This window comes from Nothoprocta perdicaria, unplaced genomic scaffold (genome assembly GCF_003342845.1).
Source record: "Nothoprocta perdicaria isolate Ctin4 unplaced genomic scaffold, notPer1 scaffold_280, whole genome shotgun sequence".
In the NCBI taxonomy this organism is placed as follows: domain Eukaryota; kingdom Metazoa; phylum Chordata; class Aves; order Tinamiformes; family Tinamidae; genus Nothoprocta; species Nothoprocta perdicaria.
Window position 1 is genome coordinate 141,971 of NW_020455511.1, and position 18,689 is coordinate 160,659.

Here is an 18,689-nt window from a genome sequence, read left to right on the forward strand (position 1 = left end):
AATAAATGAAACAGACTTTTTTTGTTATGAGTGTTTTTTTCTTACTAATATTTTGACATGATTGCATGACTTCTGATTAGAGACTAACACAATTTATTTATAAAGTTTTAAAATTTCTCAGCTGGCCTCAAAGTCTTCATTTGAAAATCGTTCAGTCCTAACTACAGCATTGGCAATTGAAATCTAAGGATGATTTTTATCAAAGTAAACCCAAAAAAGGCCTACAAGGGAAGGACTAGGGTAAAAATAAATGGGTAAAAAATGGCAGTGTGCATGAAAGGCAACAAGGATATTTATATCTATAACCTCTTGAGATCCTCTCAAAAGCCATGGGAAAGAGTGGGAGGAAGTACCGGCTGGTATTCTGCAGCGTTTCATCATTTCTCCTCTGGCTCCTTCACCTCTCAGCAAAGCCTCTTCTAATCGAGCCTTCACATCTCTTGACTTCTGCAGTGCCTGAGTGCTGACTTTATCCGAGCTCTGCTTGCCCTGGAAGCGAAGGCAAAGTGATCAGCACCTGAGCCTGCACCGCTCAGCAGGAGCCCAAATCACATCAGCAGAACCAGGGACAGTGAGAAAGGTCTGGGGAGCAGGCAAAAAATCCTGTGACTATGGCTAGTATAAAAAAAAGATTAATTAAAGGCTGCAGATGCAGAAAGAGGTGACACCTGTACTGATATTAAAGATGTACCTCAATGCTACAGAGAGAGAAACTGTAACACAGAAAGTTATTTGACCTATTTCAGACAGGTTGTGTTAGAGAAAGGAGTCCTGATGTTCAAAATCTTAACCACAGGATCACCTATCACCACCCCACTTTGAAAGAGATAGAGAGTAAAGAGAACAAATACAGCAGCAGACGTTTATCTCCCTTCCCAAGTGGAAAATACTGGTAAATTGAACATGTATGTAGATGCCTAAAATATCTAGAACAGTTATTCCTAGGACATGTAAAATAAACAGTTCCTCATACCCCCAAGAAAAGGAGGAATAATAAATCAATTTTAAAGCAACTTGGCGGAACTTGCTCAAAAGTTTTGGATGCATTTTGCTTGTAAGGTAAAGTCAGTTGTTTTATCTGAATTAATCAGTCCACTTGTAGCACAGAACAGACAACAGCTAATTTAACTCTTGCAAAAAATGAACTTCCCCAGGATGGGAAAAATAAAATAAAACAGTCCAACAAAGTCAGGCCTTCTTTCACTTACCTTGTACTCAAAGCATGAAACACAAATGAAAAGGAGGTCTAAAATCCTGTTAAGTTGCATGGATGGAAGGTCTGCAATCCATTTCTGTATGAGGTTCTGATCAGCGTTTTTCATGATCCAGAGGAAACAGATCAAAAGGTTGCGAGAAGTATCAGGACCTAAAGTAGCATTCTGTCTGTAGGGCTGGGAGCAGATAAGGTAAATGTCAGTTTTAAGAAGAAGAGCAAGGCCACTCAAAGTAGGAAGTATTTTTTAAATTTCAGAGTAGTCAAATTCCAGGATTCCAAATTCCAGTAAGTTAAACCCTTCTAGGTTATACTGAGTTTTTTTCTTTTTTTTTTTTTTTTTGAGAATTTTTTATATCTGTGCATCTAGTGACAGCAAGGCCAGCTGCATGCTGGTGAGGAAGTGTCACAAAAGCTTTCTTGGACAGAGGCACATATATCAATTTCCCTAGAAATTAATGTAGAGACATTCTGTAACTGCTTATTTCTCCCTTGCCAATCCACTGCGCCACCTAAATCAGGAGAAGACAAAAACAATTAAGAAAAAAACAGAGAAAAAAAGGCGGATTCTGAGTCATGAATCCATAGATTCAGGTGACATTTGAGACTGGGAGGCACTTGGGGAGTGGAAGTGGCATTTCCTGATCCAGAAACGTGTCTAGGCAGGGTGTGGATAGGCACATGGACAAAAAATGATGGAGAAACTAAATGACTGGAAGAGATCAGTAGGAGACAACACCAGGAGCGTTAGACACTCTTGTGGGGGCTGAAGGAACTGAGAAAGCCATTTCTTGTGACCTAGCTGTGAGCCAGAAGAGAAGATAAAAAGACAAAAGCAGATCCAAACAAGGAGACTCGCAAAGTGGACATACCAGGGATGTGAGAGACACTCCAGAGCTCCTGACGATGAACTGGTTCCCTGCAATGGCAAGGGCCACGTTTTGATTGATGGCACCTGCAGACTCTTGTTCTTCTTCTGGATTGCTTGTGCGCCCCTTTCCACCTCGGGTATCTGAAACTAGATTGGAAATATCTCAGTGCGACTGCAGGGAAGAATCCAGCTGCTGTTGCATCCTCATTTTTCACTGTCCTCCATCCTGTCACCAAGCTAAACAACAAATATGTCCTTCCCAAGACTCATGGTCTGGCTGATGCATCAAGGCACAAAAGAGGCACAGCATTAACTCAACAGATTTTGCAAAGACGTCTGCAAAGACGGCCAAGTTATTCAAATAAATGATGGAAAAAAAGCAGATGAGACCAATAAGCTCGAGTTGTTTGTTTGTTTTTCAGAAAATCTGTTATAAAGCAAAGGCTCATTCTATGCCAGTGCTTTATCAGGCTTGGACGGAGCCAACCAGCTCCACTCTATTCCAGCTAAGAGGATCACCATCAAAGTCATATGTTTGGCTTGGGGATGCTAATGTCTGACAGAGCCAGTATTGCCTGTTGGTTTAAAAAACAAACTCAGTTTCAGGCATCTGATGGCTTTTTTCCTTCCCTCTGCTTTTATCCTGTGGTATAAGGATAGCCCGCAGATTACAGGAGTGTAGAGAGAACTGACTAGTCAATATGTAATAAATGCTTTCATACTGTTGAACTGTAGGTACTAAGTACATTCATAGTATTTTGATCCTCACCAAAATACCTATATGCAAACACATGTTTTGAATCTCTAGGCAAAACATTCCCAGAACTAGTAAAAGTACATGGATGGAAGTACATTCTTCAGAGATTGTACCCTCTTGGAGAGCCCTCAATTTATTTGTGAAAGTGGAAGGTAGGTTTCAAATAGTACTAGTGAGTAGTGTGAGTAGAACTGCTATCTCACAAAAAAGAAAAAGGCTAATTGTTACTTTCAGCAATTCTTAAGTACCTATTCTTAAGAAATAGCTTAAAAAATAGTGTTATAAAAGGTCTACAAATTAGGCCAAAATTTATATCTATGGAAGTTAAGAAAAATATATTTCCTGTGTGCCTGAGATTAATTTAAGTGTCATGAAAATATCACTAAAGAGCAATAGAAAAAAGTGGAATGAAAAAAAATCACATTTAACTGCGATGCAACATGTTGTCATTATATTCTTGTTTTCTTACATACTGTATTCCAAATTTATTTATATCTTAGTTTTTTTTTCAGATCTTGCAAGTTTTTTGGCTTTTTTTTTGGTTTTTTTTTTTGCAATCACAGTACTTATAGACAGCAGTGTATGTGGATACACCACTGGTCTATCACTTGCTAATAAAGTAAGCACACTGAAGTTTTTCATGTCTGTAAAAATCCTAGTTACTTCCAAGCAAATAAATGTTCACACCTGTGACACTGAAACACTGTGAACAATTTCTGCTCTTAGGGAAATATATTTTATGTTAGATAGACAGGCTAATTCGACAAGACAGTCTAAGAAATGGAAAAAAGAAAGATCTTACTTGTAAAATCATGGAGCTGCGACAGTGAATCCAAAATGATCCCAACTAAAGGGAGGTAGAGAGCTGCAATTTTAATCTTCACCTCTTTTTTGGAGCAACGTGGGTCTAGGTCATGGGAACTCAGCAGGCTAAGGATAGCACTAACAGCTTTTCTTTGCACCTTGCTAATCCTGTTATTAACACACACAAAAAGCAAGAGCTCCATTAGTGGGACCTGCACAAAATATTTATAAATAAAAGATTCAACAAACACATGGAACACTCTGAATGAAAAACTAATGCACCAATATTCATTAGACAACCGCTTCTATTCTGATCAGAGAACAATGTTCCCTGCAAAGTATAGATTTTTTACATTTCCAATTAGCTCATCACAGATAAAAGAGCACCCAAATTTTCCAGGTATACCAGAAAAAAAAAACATGTAGAAGATATGTGTTTAGAGAAAGAATCAAACTCGATCCAAGCTTTGTTAACCTACTTATCTCCCACAAAAAAGGCAGTGATATTTTAGAGGGAAAAGTAATTGAAATTTAATTTGCAAGCTCAGGTTGCCAACATTACTGCAACAAATGGTGCACTTGTATTCACTGGGGCAAACTGACCGCAGAAAAGCAATCACTGAATTACTGGCTGGTTACTGAGAGACTTGTGTAGTTTTCCATAGGATGAGTACTGGCATTTGAGTTTATTTGTTGAAAAGCCAAACATTGCCAGCTTTTCCTAAAACACTCTGTATCTGGTTATAATTTTATTTTACTTTTAATACAGACCCTTTCTTTTTTTTTTTTTTTTTTTCCATCCTGTACTATCTGAACAGATGTTGAACATCATTCTTTTGTGTCACTTGTTCACAATCAGTTTACTCCAGATGACAGTGTGACCGATTTGCTGCTCCAGTGAGGATCTCCGCAAAGGGTGTCCAGTTATTTCCGTAGAGGATCACACACTATTATTTGCTGGTAGGGGCAGAACCAGAGAAGCTTGATAGGAACCCATCCAATCTAGGCCAAAGGCTGAAAATATTTTTTCTTATAGCTCTAACCAACATTGCCACAAGGCTTTTGGTGCATTCAACTGCACTCAGTGTGGGCACCTACCCTTCACCATCTGCATCCAGCACTGCCGCCAACTCAGTGAAGAGCAACCCCGTGAGAAAGTGTTGCTGACGGTACTCAGATGAAAGGTCAAACATGCTAGCAATTTTCTGGTCTTGGAAGCTAGAGCAGGAGCTAGAATTCTGGGGAAAAAATATATGTATAAATAAAAGAAGTATTGAAAGAATGATCACCAAAATGAAAGGTCATTAAAGACATTGAAATGACAGTCTATGCAACTAATGAACCATCCTATCAGAGATACAACAGAGACTTTAAAAGAACGTCATTTATTTGGGGGGGAAATCTCTGAATGAGAAATAATAAAAAAAAAATCCAGTTTCCACCATGTTTCTTGCTAGGATGTAATCTCATCCATTCACTTCTGTGGAAGCAACTCATTTGACACTTCACAAGACATAAAATTCATACCTTTCAGTTCAGATAGGATAAAAAAACAGAATCTGCTCCAAGTTTGGGAAACTTCACTTGCTTTTACTTTTGTGGAGCAAATCTCAGGCTGTTTTTGCTATAGGGAGAAATCTTTCCAGAGGAGGGAGGACTTTGGATGTCAAAGGCTTTGCAAGGCGTCTCTTTTTGGCATCCACTGGTTTGGTAGGGAAGTAAGGTCAAGCGTGAAGGATGTGTGAACAGTGTTTCCCTTCACCCTGGAAATCCTTGGCTGAACTTGCTGGCAGCTGGCATAATTTAGAGCAGCCTTCAAACTGCTGTAACTTATGCCTTTGACTGATATACAGCCAGTCCAGGAATGGAAAGTTGCTGCTATATTTGTGCTGTGAACTTTTTAGCTCCTCCAATCATAGGTCTTTGCCACAGGTCACTTGAAATGTTTTTGTGCTCCAATCAGGTGAGCATAACTCTTAGACTTCACTTTCCAGTGCAGCTGATGGGCTTTATGAGTCCAAAAATTGCTTTTAATTTATATTGTTCAATATTTTGTTCAGTATTTTCTCTCAGTATTTCTGTCAGTCATCTGGGAATGGCCCCAGAAAGCAAAATGCATGAAGTATCAGTACACTGCACTATGACAGCTAGTAGGGTACAGCATATAGGGTCAAATGAAACTCACATCTCTAAACAGCCCCAACTTTTGGGTCTACACAAACAAACCACCACTTAGACCTCAAATAGACTGACACCAACTGTGCTCTATTTGTGCTTGTGGGAAAATACCAGGGTGTAGAGCTCCTAGTTAAGTGAATTAAGAGGATGTATTTGGCCTTGAGGCAAGAATTCCAAGAGATTTATTCACAGGGCCATATTTCTTCCTGAAAATCTAACTCTATTTGGACAGTGCTTCTGCAGACAGAGCAAAATTACTACAGTGGTAGTCAGCTACTGTATTAAATCATATAAGGGCCACAAAAGTGCTATTGATTTGCGTAGGTGGTACTTCACAGGTTACTCTTAAAACAGAAAAAGCTATGAGGAATTCCAGTTCAGTGTTTTGTTATGTTTGGTTTTGATTCCCATAAGCAGAGGAATCACATTTCTAGATCTCTGGTATCCAGGATCAGCGTAAATAAAATAAAAATAAAATTAAATTAAACAAAACAATGTAAAATAAATGAAATGAAATGAAATAATGAAATGAAATGAAATGAAATGAAATGAAATGAAATGAAATGAAATGAAATAAAATAAAATAAAATAAAATAAAATAAAATAAAATAAAATAAAATAAAATAAAATAAAATAAAATAAAATAAAATAAAATAAAATAAATAAAATATTTTTTTTCCAAAAGTGAGAGCTTGATTCTGAGATTTTTCAAGCTCTGATTTAAAAAAAAAAAAAACAGTAAAACCATAAAGAAAATCATATTTACTGATACTGACTTGTTAAGGCATTACATGCGTTAGTCTAAATCCAGTTAGTTCTTGGGTAATGACATCTTAAAAGTTAGCTTTGGACCCACTTCTCCTCCCTTTCGGGGCTGTTGCAATTATGAGGCACTGGCCTGAAACACTTCAGCCTAGCACTTGCCTTCCAGAAGACCTCACTGACGTGGAAACAGGCAGCCTACCACCTGTTACTAGGTAGTCTGGTCTATAGTCAAAGTAAGGTACTATCTAGAACCTGGGGATGTAACTGCATATGGCATGCCAGATGGTTTCTCCACCAAACATTTATGTGAATTCTGTGGACAGGATGATTCAAGGAAGCCCTGACACTGAAGAAGTCTAGAGATGGGCAATAACTGAGGATTTGCCATAACCATATCCATACCCTATATCATTTCAACTTGTGTATTTCCAGTTTTGAAATAGTATTCCCTTTATTGGTATTCTTTTGCCCTTTTCCTAAATCAATGAACTTGGTCAGCATGGCCCAAATGTGACTGATATACCCAAGTAACTGATACCAGTCTTTTCCTGTGTATGTATGTGCTTCCTGTGGAAGCCGTGCAAACACGTCTGGTGGATGTCTACCTGGGAGGAGAGGGACGGAGAAGGGGATGCTGGAGCAGAAGGTGAGGTCATGAAGAACAGATTCAGGTTGAGGTAATGTTCATGGCTGCAGAGGATTCTCAGGAACTCCAGTCTCATGGAAATCAGTGTAGACAGTGAATTGAGCTTGTTTGAGAGCTAGAAAAGCAAACCAAAAAGAAAAAAGTAAAGCAACGTAAGTATCACATGTTATTTAAATGATCACACAGTGAAATACTTTGCATCCTGAAATAGAAATATCCTGTTTAATAGGAATAATGCAGTAGCCCAGCACTCAATAACTGGTTTCCCACATTAATTTTCATCCATGACCTGCTTTTATTGGCAGTAAAGTGACACCCCCTTCATCCCTGGCTGATTTCCTAAGAGTTGATCAACTGCTCTCTTCTTCCCAAGGGAAAACATGTTTTGTACTTTTGCATAACATAAAAGTTAGCTTAAAAGCAATGAAACTTTGCTGAATCCATGGCAAACTTATCAAAAGATGTAGCACGTAGCACATTGTACAGATGGCCTTGTCATTTCCATGGAGAATTATAGGAAACCAGGCGGGCATGGGCCTTGCGTTCTCTTATCCACCATCCACTGAAGCTTGGCCTTGTTTGGGCAAAGAAGCTTCAAGCTTGGGTCTTAGGATAGAAGGTTAACCTTACTCCTCAAATATACAACAATACACTAACAACCCAGAAATATAATTTATCTTGAATATTGGGAGGACTGGAAAATAAGAAGAGAGAGAGGGATCCTTTTGATTGAATCCCCAATCCAAACATTGTCCAATCACAGCAATGCAGGGGAAGTGCCAGATAACTGAAACTACTAAATCTGACAGGGAGGATAACCAGGAACAGCACAATGCTGCTGTGTTCAGTTTTTAACCTGTAATCTGCAGATGTTGGGCTGTAAAAAAAGAGACCTACATGCATAGATGCTTGCAACTGTGCAAGGTTATGACAATTCCGAAAGAATCTTAACCTCAACATTTTCCTGCAGTCCACAAATCAAAAGAGATTTCAAGTCTCTGTATTTGAAACAGGAAGCAGAAAATTTACCATGGTCTTGCAGTCTTTAGTTCAAAGTATATTGATGAATAAATGGCAAACAGAACACAAAACTGCTCTTACGCCAAATGTAATCACAAATGTAATCACAACAATCACAACATGATGCCTACCTGGTTACAGTAATGTTTGATGAGATTAAACACAAATCCTCGGTCCATTAGGGAAAGAAGATCATACAAGAAAAATGCTAGGCTGATATTAATTTTTTCTGCTTGCTCAGTTTCCTTCATTATAAAATAGAAAAAAAGAAAGGATATTCAGTTACGATATACCAAACTCATGAAAAGACAAAGAACTTCCCAGAATCATTTTAAATGATGTGTATGACAGTTTTCAGAAACATATCATGCAACTGGCTAGGCAAGATTTTATAGTTCACTTTATCTTGCTAAAATTAGGCAGAATCACTCCTGCAAATTATTTCTACAGTTCTTGCTTACAGAAAAGTATATCACAGCAAAGATAAGTTTATTTATGCAAATTTTTTGAGTGACAACACTGAAACGATATTTGAGGCATTTGTTGTGAACTTCCTATGCCTTAAATTCTGTATACAACTTTATTTTTTCCTTTTTTTCTTTTATCTTTAAAAAGATTAGTAAAATCCTGCATTGGCTGTGCTAATGGATAGCTACAATAAGACACAGATAATACTGTGAAACTTCAGGACAGTCCAACCTGCCAACAGTGTATTGAAACATGCCTGGTCTGTAAAAATGACAAGTATATTATCTACTGCTGTTCTGCACAACTCACTAATGACCTTAACTCTGCAGACACTGCAATGGAATTTACACATATAGAGGTGTCTTATAGGTGAGCATTTTATACTCAATTTATCAAACCTGAATTGAGTTTGCAGTCATAAAGATGTGCCTATCTTACGAAGATGCTATAGAATATTAACTGCTTTCAAAGCAGTACTTTTAAGCAAAACCTACAATTTTTTTTTTTTTTTTTTTCTGTAGCAGACTTGTATCATGTGGCCATTTTAAAAGCAAGTTGTTGACACCCTAGGTAGATATTCGGTGCAAATCATTTCTCTGCACGTGGCTAGTGTAAAGGCATGGCACATGATTAAGCAAAGGGTGAAGCTTCAGGAACAACTCTGTAAGGGACAGTGATGCCATCATCATTGGCTTCTCCAATTCCCCATCTTCTCTGTCCATTCTTGGCCCCTATCTCTGCTCTGTGGCAGCCCAGTTGGGCCTGTGTGAAGAGCTGGTTCAGGAAACTGTCTTGGTGGAAAGGTTGCCCAGGAGGAAGAATTCCATGGGGTTTAGAGCTTAATTCTTGCCTTTGAGCTTCAAGGCACCAGTGCCTCCTTAATAGAAGCTGGAGTCAGACCATTTTTGGCTGGATTTTGCAAAATTCAGGAAAGAAAACCCTTTTCCTATTCAATAACCTCACTGCAATTAATGAAGCCAAATGTGTAATGAAATACCACACAGTAGAAATGAAGGTACCAAGAACGGGAAATAAGGGGAATGAGCCCATACATGGGCTGCAGTTTGATGCCCTGGTGCTGCTGCTGCAAGACCGAGTCCCAGCTTTCCTGTCTATAGGAGAGACTGTTCCCTGCTATACCCTGTCTTTCCTTTGCACTGCTGTGAAACAGGCTGGGAACACAGTCTTTATAAAAACAAACTGTTTGCCAGGGATGCTGAAGACTATCCCTCACACCCACAGCTCATATTTAAGGTATATAGGAGATTACAGCCTCAGCTTTAGACTTGAGATCCTCCTGAAGGTGAAGCGGAGCAAAATAAGGCTCAGTGCAACACAGGGTAAACAGCAAGGAAATATGAACTATAAACGGTGGTTGTTTCATACACTTACCTTCTGTGGTTTGACTAGAAGTGCAGCAATCTCGGAGGTAACCACACTGACTATAGTGGTGATATCATCCTTAAAACGATCAGAGAATCGAGTTCTTCGTGGGTTGTCTTGCTTCTCTATGTTATGGACATACTGAGCCATGCTCTTAACCTGTAAAAAAATAGGGGAAAAAAAAAAAAGAAACAAAAACAATGAAAAAGGCAAACATGAAGTAAATCTACTGCTTTAAGTTAGGCTATGGGAATTAGGTTCCCTACTTGGTTCTCCCCAAATATAACAACTCCCATCTTCTCAGAACCATTGTGACAAATCCTAAGTTTAGGATTTATGTCTTTCTTATGTCTACAGAGGCTAAGACTCAAATGCATACAGAGAGAGATCCCTGTGCATCCTCCCTTAGTACTCTCAGCTCTTAAATTCAGGATGACCATTAACTGTCCCCTTTTTCAGCAGTTCTGAAAATCTGCTGTTTGCAGCTTTTGCCCTTCACGATGACAGACAGGGACTGACACTTTTGGAATGAATTTCTTGGCCTCCTGCTGGATGGTTTATAAGCTGCCAGTGGAAACTTATAAGTCAAAACAATTTCCAGTGACATCATCCATCTCAGGGCTTTAAAACTATAAGTTTGGGGAGAGTTGCGACAGTAGCCTGTGAGAAGACAACAAAAGGTGTTTATAGAAAATGGAAGAAAGGTTTAGTTTAGCCTTGGTCTTTTGGCTTTCTGCTTGCTATGGGCCACTGGGCATGCAATTTATGCAAGACTCTGTCTGTCTTCACAGGCTGCCATTTGGTGAACTTGGAGAGCTCTCCTGACGCACCTCTGTTACCTGGGGCTCACGGCAACCTCCCCGTGAAACCAGATGCATGATATAAGCACATCTGAACTTCTGGAAAATTATCATGAGAAGGTAAATCCAGGCTTGTTCCACAAGCCCATTTTTATGTGGAATGTAAGCGGCAGGAACTTTTCCTGTCCTACAGGGATTGGATGACTGAGAAGACCATGATCCATCTAAAACTGTGGCTGGTGTACATAACACATTGCATTACCAACATGCTATAAAGAAGCACTTAGGAATCTTACCAGTAGTTCAAAGAAGAACCAGGCATACTTGAAGACAGATTCTCTCACCATGCCTGTGCTAACCACCATCTGCAAGGCCAGCTCCTCATGGAAATGCTAGAATATAAACACAAGGTGTTGGGAAAAGGCTTCTCACCCAAGTCCCTTACAGTTTCAACCTCTTCCCAACAACCATATCTTCAAAGCGGGCTCAAATCCAGATTGGGGTAAGCAGGGTGAACACTGGAAAGTTAGCAGCTGGATGGGAATGTATTGACATCTCTACAGCGTGAAAGGTATGAACCACTTCGGTGGGTTCCGTAATCCTGGACACACAAACTGGGAAATGCCTATTTTCCATCCTCAACCTGTGGAGCATGAGAAGGAACCATTAAGTTCCTCCATGATACTGGGATTCTGAGCATTTCCACTCAATGTATTTGTGTTTCTGGCAGAAAGCAGAAGTAAGAGAAGAACACTGGAATAACTGCAGCAGTGCATTTACAGAAATTGGTGCTAGGTGACAATACTGTGCAGTTATCAATGTCCAACACAAGACACAGTTCTGAAAGGATTACCTACTCTATACAGTACGCTCTGTGTTCTTAAAAAGCTTCCCGGGAATGCATACTCAGAATAAGAAAGAATGCCTGGGTTCCAAAACCTGCAAAAAGGGTGAAGTAGAAGATCTTTGACAGAAAAAAAAAAAAAAAAGAAAAAAGGAGATGGCAAATATTTCTGAAAGCAGTTTACTGTAGCATGTGGAGGCAAGTACTCAAAGATAAACAGCCACATAGAAAGACAGAGGCATGCACACCTTAAAAAAGAGAGCAGAAGGAGAATTCAGGCAGGCTGCTACCTGTTGAAATCTGTCCTGCAAAAGTAATTAGACTCTGGAGCAGAGGCAGAAACATTCAGGAAGAATTAACTCTCTAATTCAATACTCCATCCTCCATTGTTTTACTCTGTCTTGCCTGCCTCCTCACCCTGGTGTGCTGTTATCAGGGCTACAGAAGGAGGCTTCAGGCTTGGTTAAGGCAGTGTAGGTTACCTTTTTACTGGGTGGTCTCGAGCTTGCACAAGCATTTTGTGTGTCTTTTGTTCCTTCAATGTAGAAGGACATCCGACTGGAACTGTGATCCGCAGGCTGCAGTGAATGGTCAAAAGAAACACAGAAAGATGTCAATTAACAGAGCAGAAATCAGCAGTGGTGATTTTTTGGTTGTTATGTACACTTATTCACATAAACATCTATTCCTTCATTCTCTTCTAACCAACACCCTGCCCAAGAGAGAGTGAAAAATACCAGAATTAGGGAAGCACAAGAGAATGAAAATTTTTGCCAACACTGCCACCACGTGACAACATTCTGCACTGCAACTATCTTTGTGAAGCTTTAAAAATAATCCTTTTAAGGATAACTGTTATTTAAGTTTATTCAGGGGCTTTGCAATTGAAATTAAATAGCGTCTGGGAGTATTCCTTCCATTAAAAGTAATCCTAATTTAAAAGGCAATGAAATGGCAGTAGTCATCCATGCATTGTAAATTGCTACATTTATCAACGTGATGAAGCTCTGATACCAAACATATTAATTTTGCATTCATTTGAAAAAAAATAAAGATACCTCGAGCTCTGTTTTTTTTTTTTTTTTTTTTTTTGGACACAGTACAGGAAAATAAAATTCATAAAGCTATTAAATGCAAGTCTACATTATTAAAAATTGCTATGGATGAATAAGTTTATCCATATAAACAAATCAAATAAATTGGTAAAGCCTATAAATCTTACTAGTTCTGCTGGTTTAATTTGCTGAAAATAAGTGCTCATTCACTTAAGTTGGAGATGTACATGGTCATTAAATAGAGAAAAGACCTCAAAAGCTTGTTCTAATAGAGGAAGGGCAAGGGAAGGGAATGGTAAAATGAATGGAATGGAATGGAATGGAATGGGAATCCCATTTAGAAAAGGAACATTTTCTCAGTACAGTTACTGGGATCTAGCATGAACAGAATATAAACCACAGGAAAACGAGGAATATAAGACCTAGAAAAAAACAAACCCCTTCGTGCAACATCTAAACTACAAGCAGAGAGTCCATATCTCTGCACCAATGACAGATATCAGAATTCAGCAAGGGCATTTAAAATGTGCACATGCCAAATGAGATACACAGCAGATGTTTCTGGTGCAATGAGACAAATCCCATCTCAGATTTAGATTCTAATCCAGGTATGGGGCCATAAACATCTTCAGGTATTTGAACTCTCTTACCTTGGACGACATGATATTTTTGACCTCCTCATCAGGGGCAGCCTGGGTCACAGTGATGTCCGGATTGCTGCAGCTTATCACCCGGCTCTGCAGGAGCTTATTCCCAACGGACACTGCGGAAGTGCGGCCGAACGTGTAGTATCGAGACTCTGTCAAAGCAGCACTGCTCCCTGCACCTGCACACGGGGAGATGTTCAAACTGAGGTTAAAGGACACGTTATTGAGACGCACATCACATCCTGCACAGCTGCCTCAGTGCTGCTGCAGCAACACGGAGCACCTGAAACTCTCATCAGCTGCTCCCTTATAATTTCCCATAGCATAAATTTTAGGATTCCACAGGGTAATTAGACACAGAGTACCAAAAAACAAAGAAGGCTATATCCAAGCTGCAGCACTGTGACAGCAGCTCTTTCTTTCCTCAGCTCTTATTCATTTGTTATTAAGAAAAGACTCACATGCCTAAACACAAAACTCCAACATCACCTTCAAGGAAGGCACAGAAGTTTGGACAGATATCAACAGGAATTTCATTAAGTGTTTACCTAGTTTCCAACTTTCAAGTGGACAGAATTTTTCCAGGATAAAATATTTTCAAGTGTAGATAAACTCATAGATTTCTGCAAATCGTAATACCAACCTATACGTTCTTCAAGGAAACATACTGAATATTTGAAAGACAGAAAAACCTTCACAACATCATTTAGCACAGGTACAGCACAGGTGCTTGGCAGTAACTCATCTGCAATAGGATCATACAAATTCTTAGACTTAAGTACCTGTAAAATCTCCGTAGGGTTTAGGACTAACAGGGCTCCAACAAGATTTCATTCCCTAATGGCTTCCCTCAAGCAATGGAGAAACTGGCAGAGCTTGTCCTATGCCACTTGGTGGTTACTTTGCAAAGAAAAGTTTGCTTATGTGCAGGCCAGTGAGAAACTGGCATCTTAAGACCATTTTTATTTCTGGAGGAAATTTAAGTGGTCCTTATTCAGGAGATGTCTCATTTTTGTCTCCATAAAGCTGCAATATTCTACATAACCACAGGTCCCTTCACTTGTACTGTGGGAACTTTACATCTTAAGTAAAAAGAGCTATGAGATAGAGATTATGGGAGAAAGTTCTTGTTGTTGCAGACTCTTAGATCCCTGGCAAGAAAACTGGTGTGTCTAAACAATGCTGTGCTGGGAAAGTGTGCAGTTTGGGCTCAGAAGTTGTGTATTGTTGCTTTATAGGATAATTTCCTACATCCTCTCCTCAGAAACACCATGCCGAGTAGCTACCCTACTTAAGCGCAGTTCTGGGCTCCTTGTGTGCAGTTCTGGGCTCCCCCTTACAAGAGAGATGTGGAGCTTCTAGAGAGGGTCCAGCTGAGAGCAACAAAGATGATTAAGGGACTGGAGCATGTATTGTATTAGGCAAGACTCAGTGAGCTAGGCCTGTCTACCCTGGAGAAGCTAAGGTTGAGAGGAGGTCTTATCAATATGTACAAATATCTGAGGGGAGAATGTAGGGAAGAAGGGGCCAAACTCTTCTCAGTGGTGACCAGTGACAGGACTAGGGGCAAGGTACAAGGTGAAACCCAGGCAGCTCCATCTCCATGTGAGGAGGAACTTCTTCCCTATGAGAGTGCCCGAGCCCTGGCACAGGCTGCCCAGGGAGGCTGTGGAGTCTCCTGCTCTGGAGATCTTCCCAACCCGCCTGGATGCCGCCCTGTGCCCCGTGCTCCGGGTGTCCCTGCTGGAGCAGGGGCTGGACTGGATGATCCCTAGGGGTCCCTTCCAACCTCAACCATCCTGTGATTCTGTGATACACTACGATCTAAAGCCATCTCCTCTAGGCTGAGAGAGGATAGGGAGAAAAAAAAAAGTCTTTTGCAACCATTATCCTGATATTACCTAGTTTGGGTACTTCTCTTTGAGGGTCTGGCAGGCGAAACATATAGTAGACATAGGATGCCAGGAGGCAGTTCCTCCCATGCTGATCTTTGCTCAGGTCTTTGCTGTTGTGGAGGCTGCTCACTATTGCAACCACAGACTCGAAGGCAAACTGTGAGAAGTTGGCTGCGAGACAAAATCTATGTATTAGTCTCAACACTGAACATGCAACATAATTAGGTCAAGGCATTCCTTGTACCAACACGAACTAACTCACACATTAACTTAATTGTTAATTACTTCTCAATCCTTAACAAATTCACAGTTCAATACAGGAATTGTCATACTGGACCAAACCCAAGATAAGCCAGTATGCCTTTTCAATATAGCTATTGATGTGACCCTATCACTCACAGACTGATAATCTATCACTTGGAGCTACGGAAAAACAGGCCCCAAATGTTACTGGCCACTACCTTCAAACCTTTTCTACAAAACACCTGCTTGAAGTAGATGTTTTAGAGAACATCTACTAAAATACAGGATTTTTCTCCAGCTGACAGAGTAAATATAAGCTTGCAAGCTTTTCTGCAAATATAGGAGATGACAAGTGTGATTTACCGTAATGAGCTAGGAAATAACTACATCATATACCATACTGTCCCTGAGTATGCCATGTCTCCAGAGTTAACATACCTGATGGGCAGCTGGCACCTTTGGTTAACTGTGAAAAACTTGTATGACTATGACCTCTCTGTTTCTGTGCTCATCCAAATCTGCCTGAAGAGGCATTGTGTACTCTTTGTGAAGAGGATATTGTGCAGTCTGCAACGTCAGTTCAAGAATAAGCAGTTTTGCCTGTGTTTCCTTGGCAAGACAAGTAAATTCTAACCCAAGTTAAACTTCTACCTAGGTTCCGACTATTCTGACTGTCTGACTAGGTTCAGACAAATAAACTACCAGAATTTAATATATATCCAACCTGAGTCTGAGAAAAGGAAGTTAACCCTGATTAAACTGTGCAGCAAAATTGAATCTTCAGAAGCTCTTTTTTTTTTTATGAAATAGACTATCTTAAATACCAAATCTGAGCCCAGAAATGTAGCACACAGACATATCTTTAGTTTGTCTCTCTAGTTTGCTTGTACAGTAGATTTACATATAATCAAAATAAGGAAAGTACCTGTCTGACCAGCTATGACCATGGGCTGCACAGCCAGCTGGAAAAGTTTATCTAGCACCAAATGCAGAAACAAGACTAGAGGCTCAAGGCGGGAGGAATTCAACCAGATAATGCTGAGTTTCAATTCGTGCTCCAGCGCAGCCTCTGTAATCTTCTGGTCCATCACTCGAATGGGGAAGGTCACTTGGCTCTCCAGAGAGTGGCACAGAGTGAAGAACTTCTCCAAGTGATTGTCCTGCAAATACAGTGCACTCGCTGTTGACAGAGGTGATATACCTCATCCTGCTGCTAACCAAAACCTGATTCTGCCCTCTGATGGGAAGGAAGAACATGCTGTCCTTCCTGTGTTGCAGTGGTAGCCAACTGTAGAGTTCAGTTTTCAAAGCAGCTGTCACACATTCTGTCTGTGTTTGCCTGGGTCTGGTTAGATTGATTAAAGCAGAAAAGCAAAAGCCAGCAGTAAACTGATTGCTTCATTTCAGGAAAGCACAGTTCTTTCTCATAAAACTCTGCCACATCCATAGGTCTACAGCCTCTCTGCTAAGAGCCTCACCACCAGCCATACAGCTATTTGCTTATGTGCATGCTCCATTTATTCGCAAAACATGTTGCAAAAGGGTGACAGACCCTCTATGCAGAGTCTCCAGCCACTTGGATATGGTTGTTAAGGCCAACCAAAAGGATGATGAATGGGAGATGCAGTAAATCATGACAGTCAAAATAAAACTAGGGCAATAATAAGAATGGGAAAGCATCAATTTCCTATCACTTTTTAATCATTAGAATCTTACATTTCTCAACCATTGGTAAGTTTCTGTTCCAGTCCATGTGACACTGACAGCTAAACTGCCAAAAGCATTTTGGGGCTGTAACCTGTTCCTGATGGAGGGGAGATGCCCCATTGCCCTGCAGATGCAGGAGTGTTGCCTGAACTAGCCTTGCAGGAGAGAACATGCAGACTGCAGAAAATGGCATCTTGCCATGCCAATATTCTTCAAACAGAGTCTAAGCAAATCTTTGTAGAGCTGAGAGGGCAGCAGTCCCCCTGAGATGACCTGCCGCTGAGAACGTCCATGGGCTCATTTCAAACAATGGACTTGACTCACTGAAGATAACAGGTTCTTTTCAAAGCTGTAGGACAGTAGGAGCCTTTTCATTATTTTCAAAACACTGTGGACTCAAATGCTTCCAATTCACAAATCTCTTAAGTCAGCCTACACCTCAGAATTCCCTTTGAAATGAAATTACAGCTGCATGACAGTTCTAATGCATTACCTGTGCGTGAACAGATGAAACAGCTTGCACTTCAACACTGAAAACACCCTTGTGCCCTTCAACCCACTTGACAGGAGGTGTCTGTGATGGAACTTTCTGTGATAGAAAAAAATAGCATCATTATCTATCATTATCTTTCTATTAAAAATAACACAGAAGTGTATTGACATGGCGTCTGTAGAGTATTCATGCTGTTCACCTGATTTTAGATACCTAAATTTTAAATTCAGTGAAACATAGAGGATTAAAGCTAGACATCTTCTTCCTCTTACAGGCTGTATGGAAAGAAAATGGCATGTTGAAGGTTGAAATTCAGAGGATGTCAATTGCAGGCCCAGCATACTGTGAATATGCATCTTGTGATAGGTTATTTTTATGGTTCTCAATTCCCAATTAAAGTGCAATTAAAGCCAAAGGTACTTGATTATGATGTTGTGCAATTTCAAACCCTCTGGTCAGTTTTCTAATGCAACAGAATATTAAAAACAATGGTAATAACATTTACTCTAGAATTCTCCCCTTTTTATGCATAACAAGAGACCATTCACCGCAAGCAGACATCATTAGATCCTAAAATACTGATGATTCTCTTTTACATCAAAAAGATACTATCTATTTGTAATTTTGTGTGTTACCTCAGGAGAATGAATTGAATAGTGGGCTGGCAGCTTATCCAATGCAACAGGAAGGCAGTAATGTCCAGTTTGAAGACGATCATTTAACAGAATTGGCAGCCACTGAAACAAATGAAGAGAAAACATAGTGATATCCATGACTGTATAGGATCATGGCTATTTATCTAGTTTGTTATTTGCCATCAAGAGAACAACTGATGAGATATTGACCGAAGCTTCCCTGCTCCAACTCATTCAAAAGTAATTTCTTTGCATTTTAAATTCC

The 18,689-nt window shown here is 39.9% G+C and overlaps 1 protein-coding gene across 1 annotated transcript in view; it reads right to left on the reverse strand.

Moving 5' to 3' along the window:
- Positions 1-18,689, reverse strand: part of DOCK8 (dedicator of cytokinesis 8) — a 78,071-nt gene that overhangs the window by 19,744 nt on the left and 39,638 nt on the right. Inside the window, exons 18-32 of the mRNA XM_026041264.1 lie at positions 18,425-18,526; positions 17,790-17,885; positions 16,515-16,749; positions 15,353-15,517; positions 13,455-13,630; positions 12,232-12,327; positions 11,202-11,297; positions 10,115-10,264; positions 8,386-8,499; positions 7,194-7,349; positions 4,744-4,883; positions 3,644-3,813; positions 2,086-2,231; positions 1,209-1,391; positions 354-489 (exon numbers count right to left, since the gene is read on the reverse strand). Of these exons, the coding sequence (XP_025897049.1) occupies positions 354-489; positions 1,209-1,391; positions 2,086-2,231; positions 3,644-3,813; positions 4,744-4,883; positions 7,194-7,349; positions 8,386-8,499; positions 10,115-10,264; positions 11,202-11,297; positions 12,232-12,327; positions 13,455-13,630; positions 15,353-15,517; positions 16,515-16,749; positions 17,790-17,885; positions 18,425-18,526 (2,161 nt within the window). The remainder of the gene's footprint in view (positions 1-353; positions 490-1,208; positions 1,392-2,085; positions 2,232-3,643; positions 3,814-4,743; positions 4,884-7,193; positions 7,350-8,385; positions 8,500-10,114; positions 10,265-11,201; positions 11,298-12,231; positions 12,328-13,454; positions 13,631-15,352; positions 15,518-16,514; positions 16,750-17,789; positions 17,886-18,424; positions 18,527-18,689) is intronic.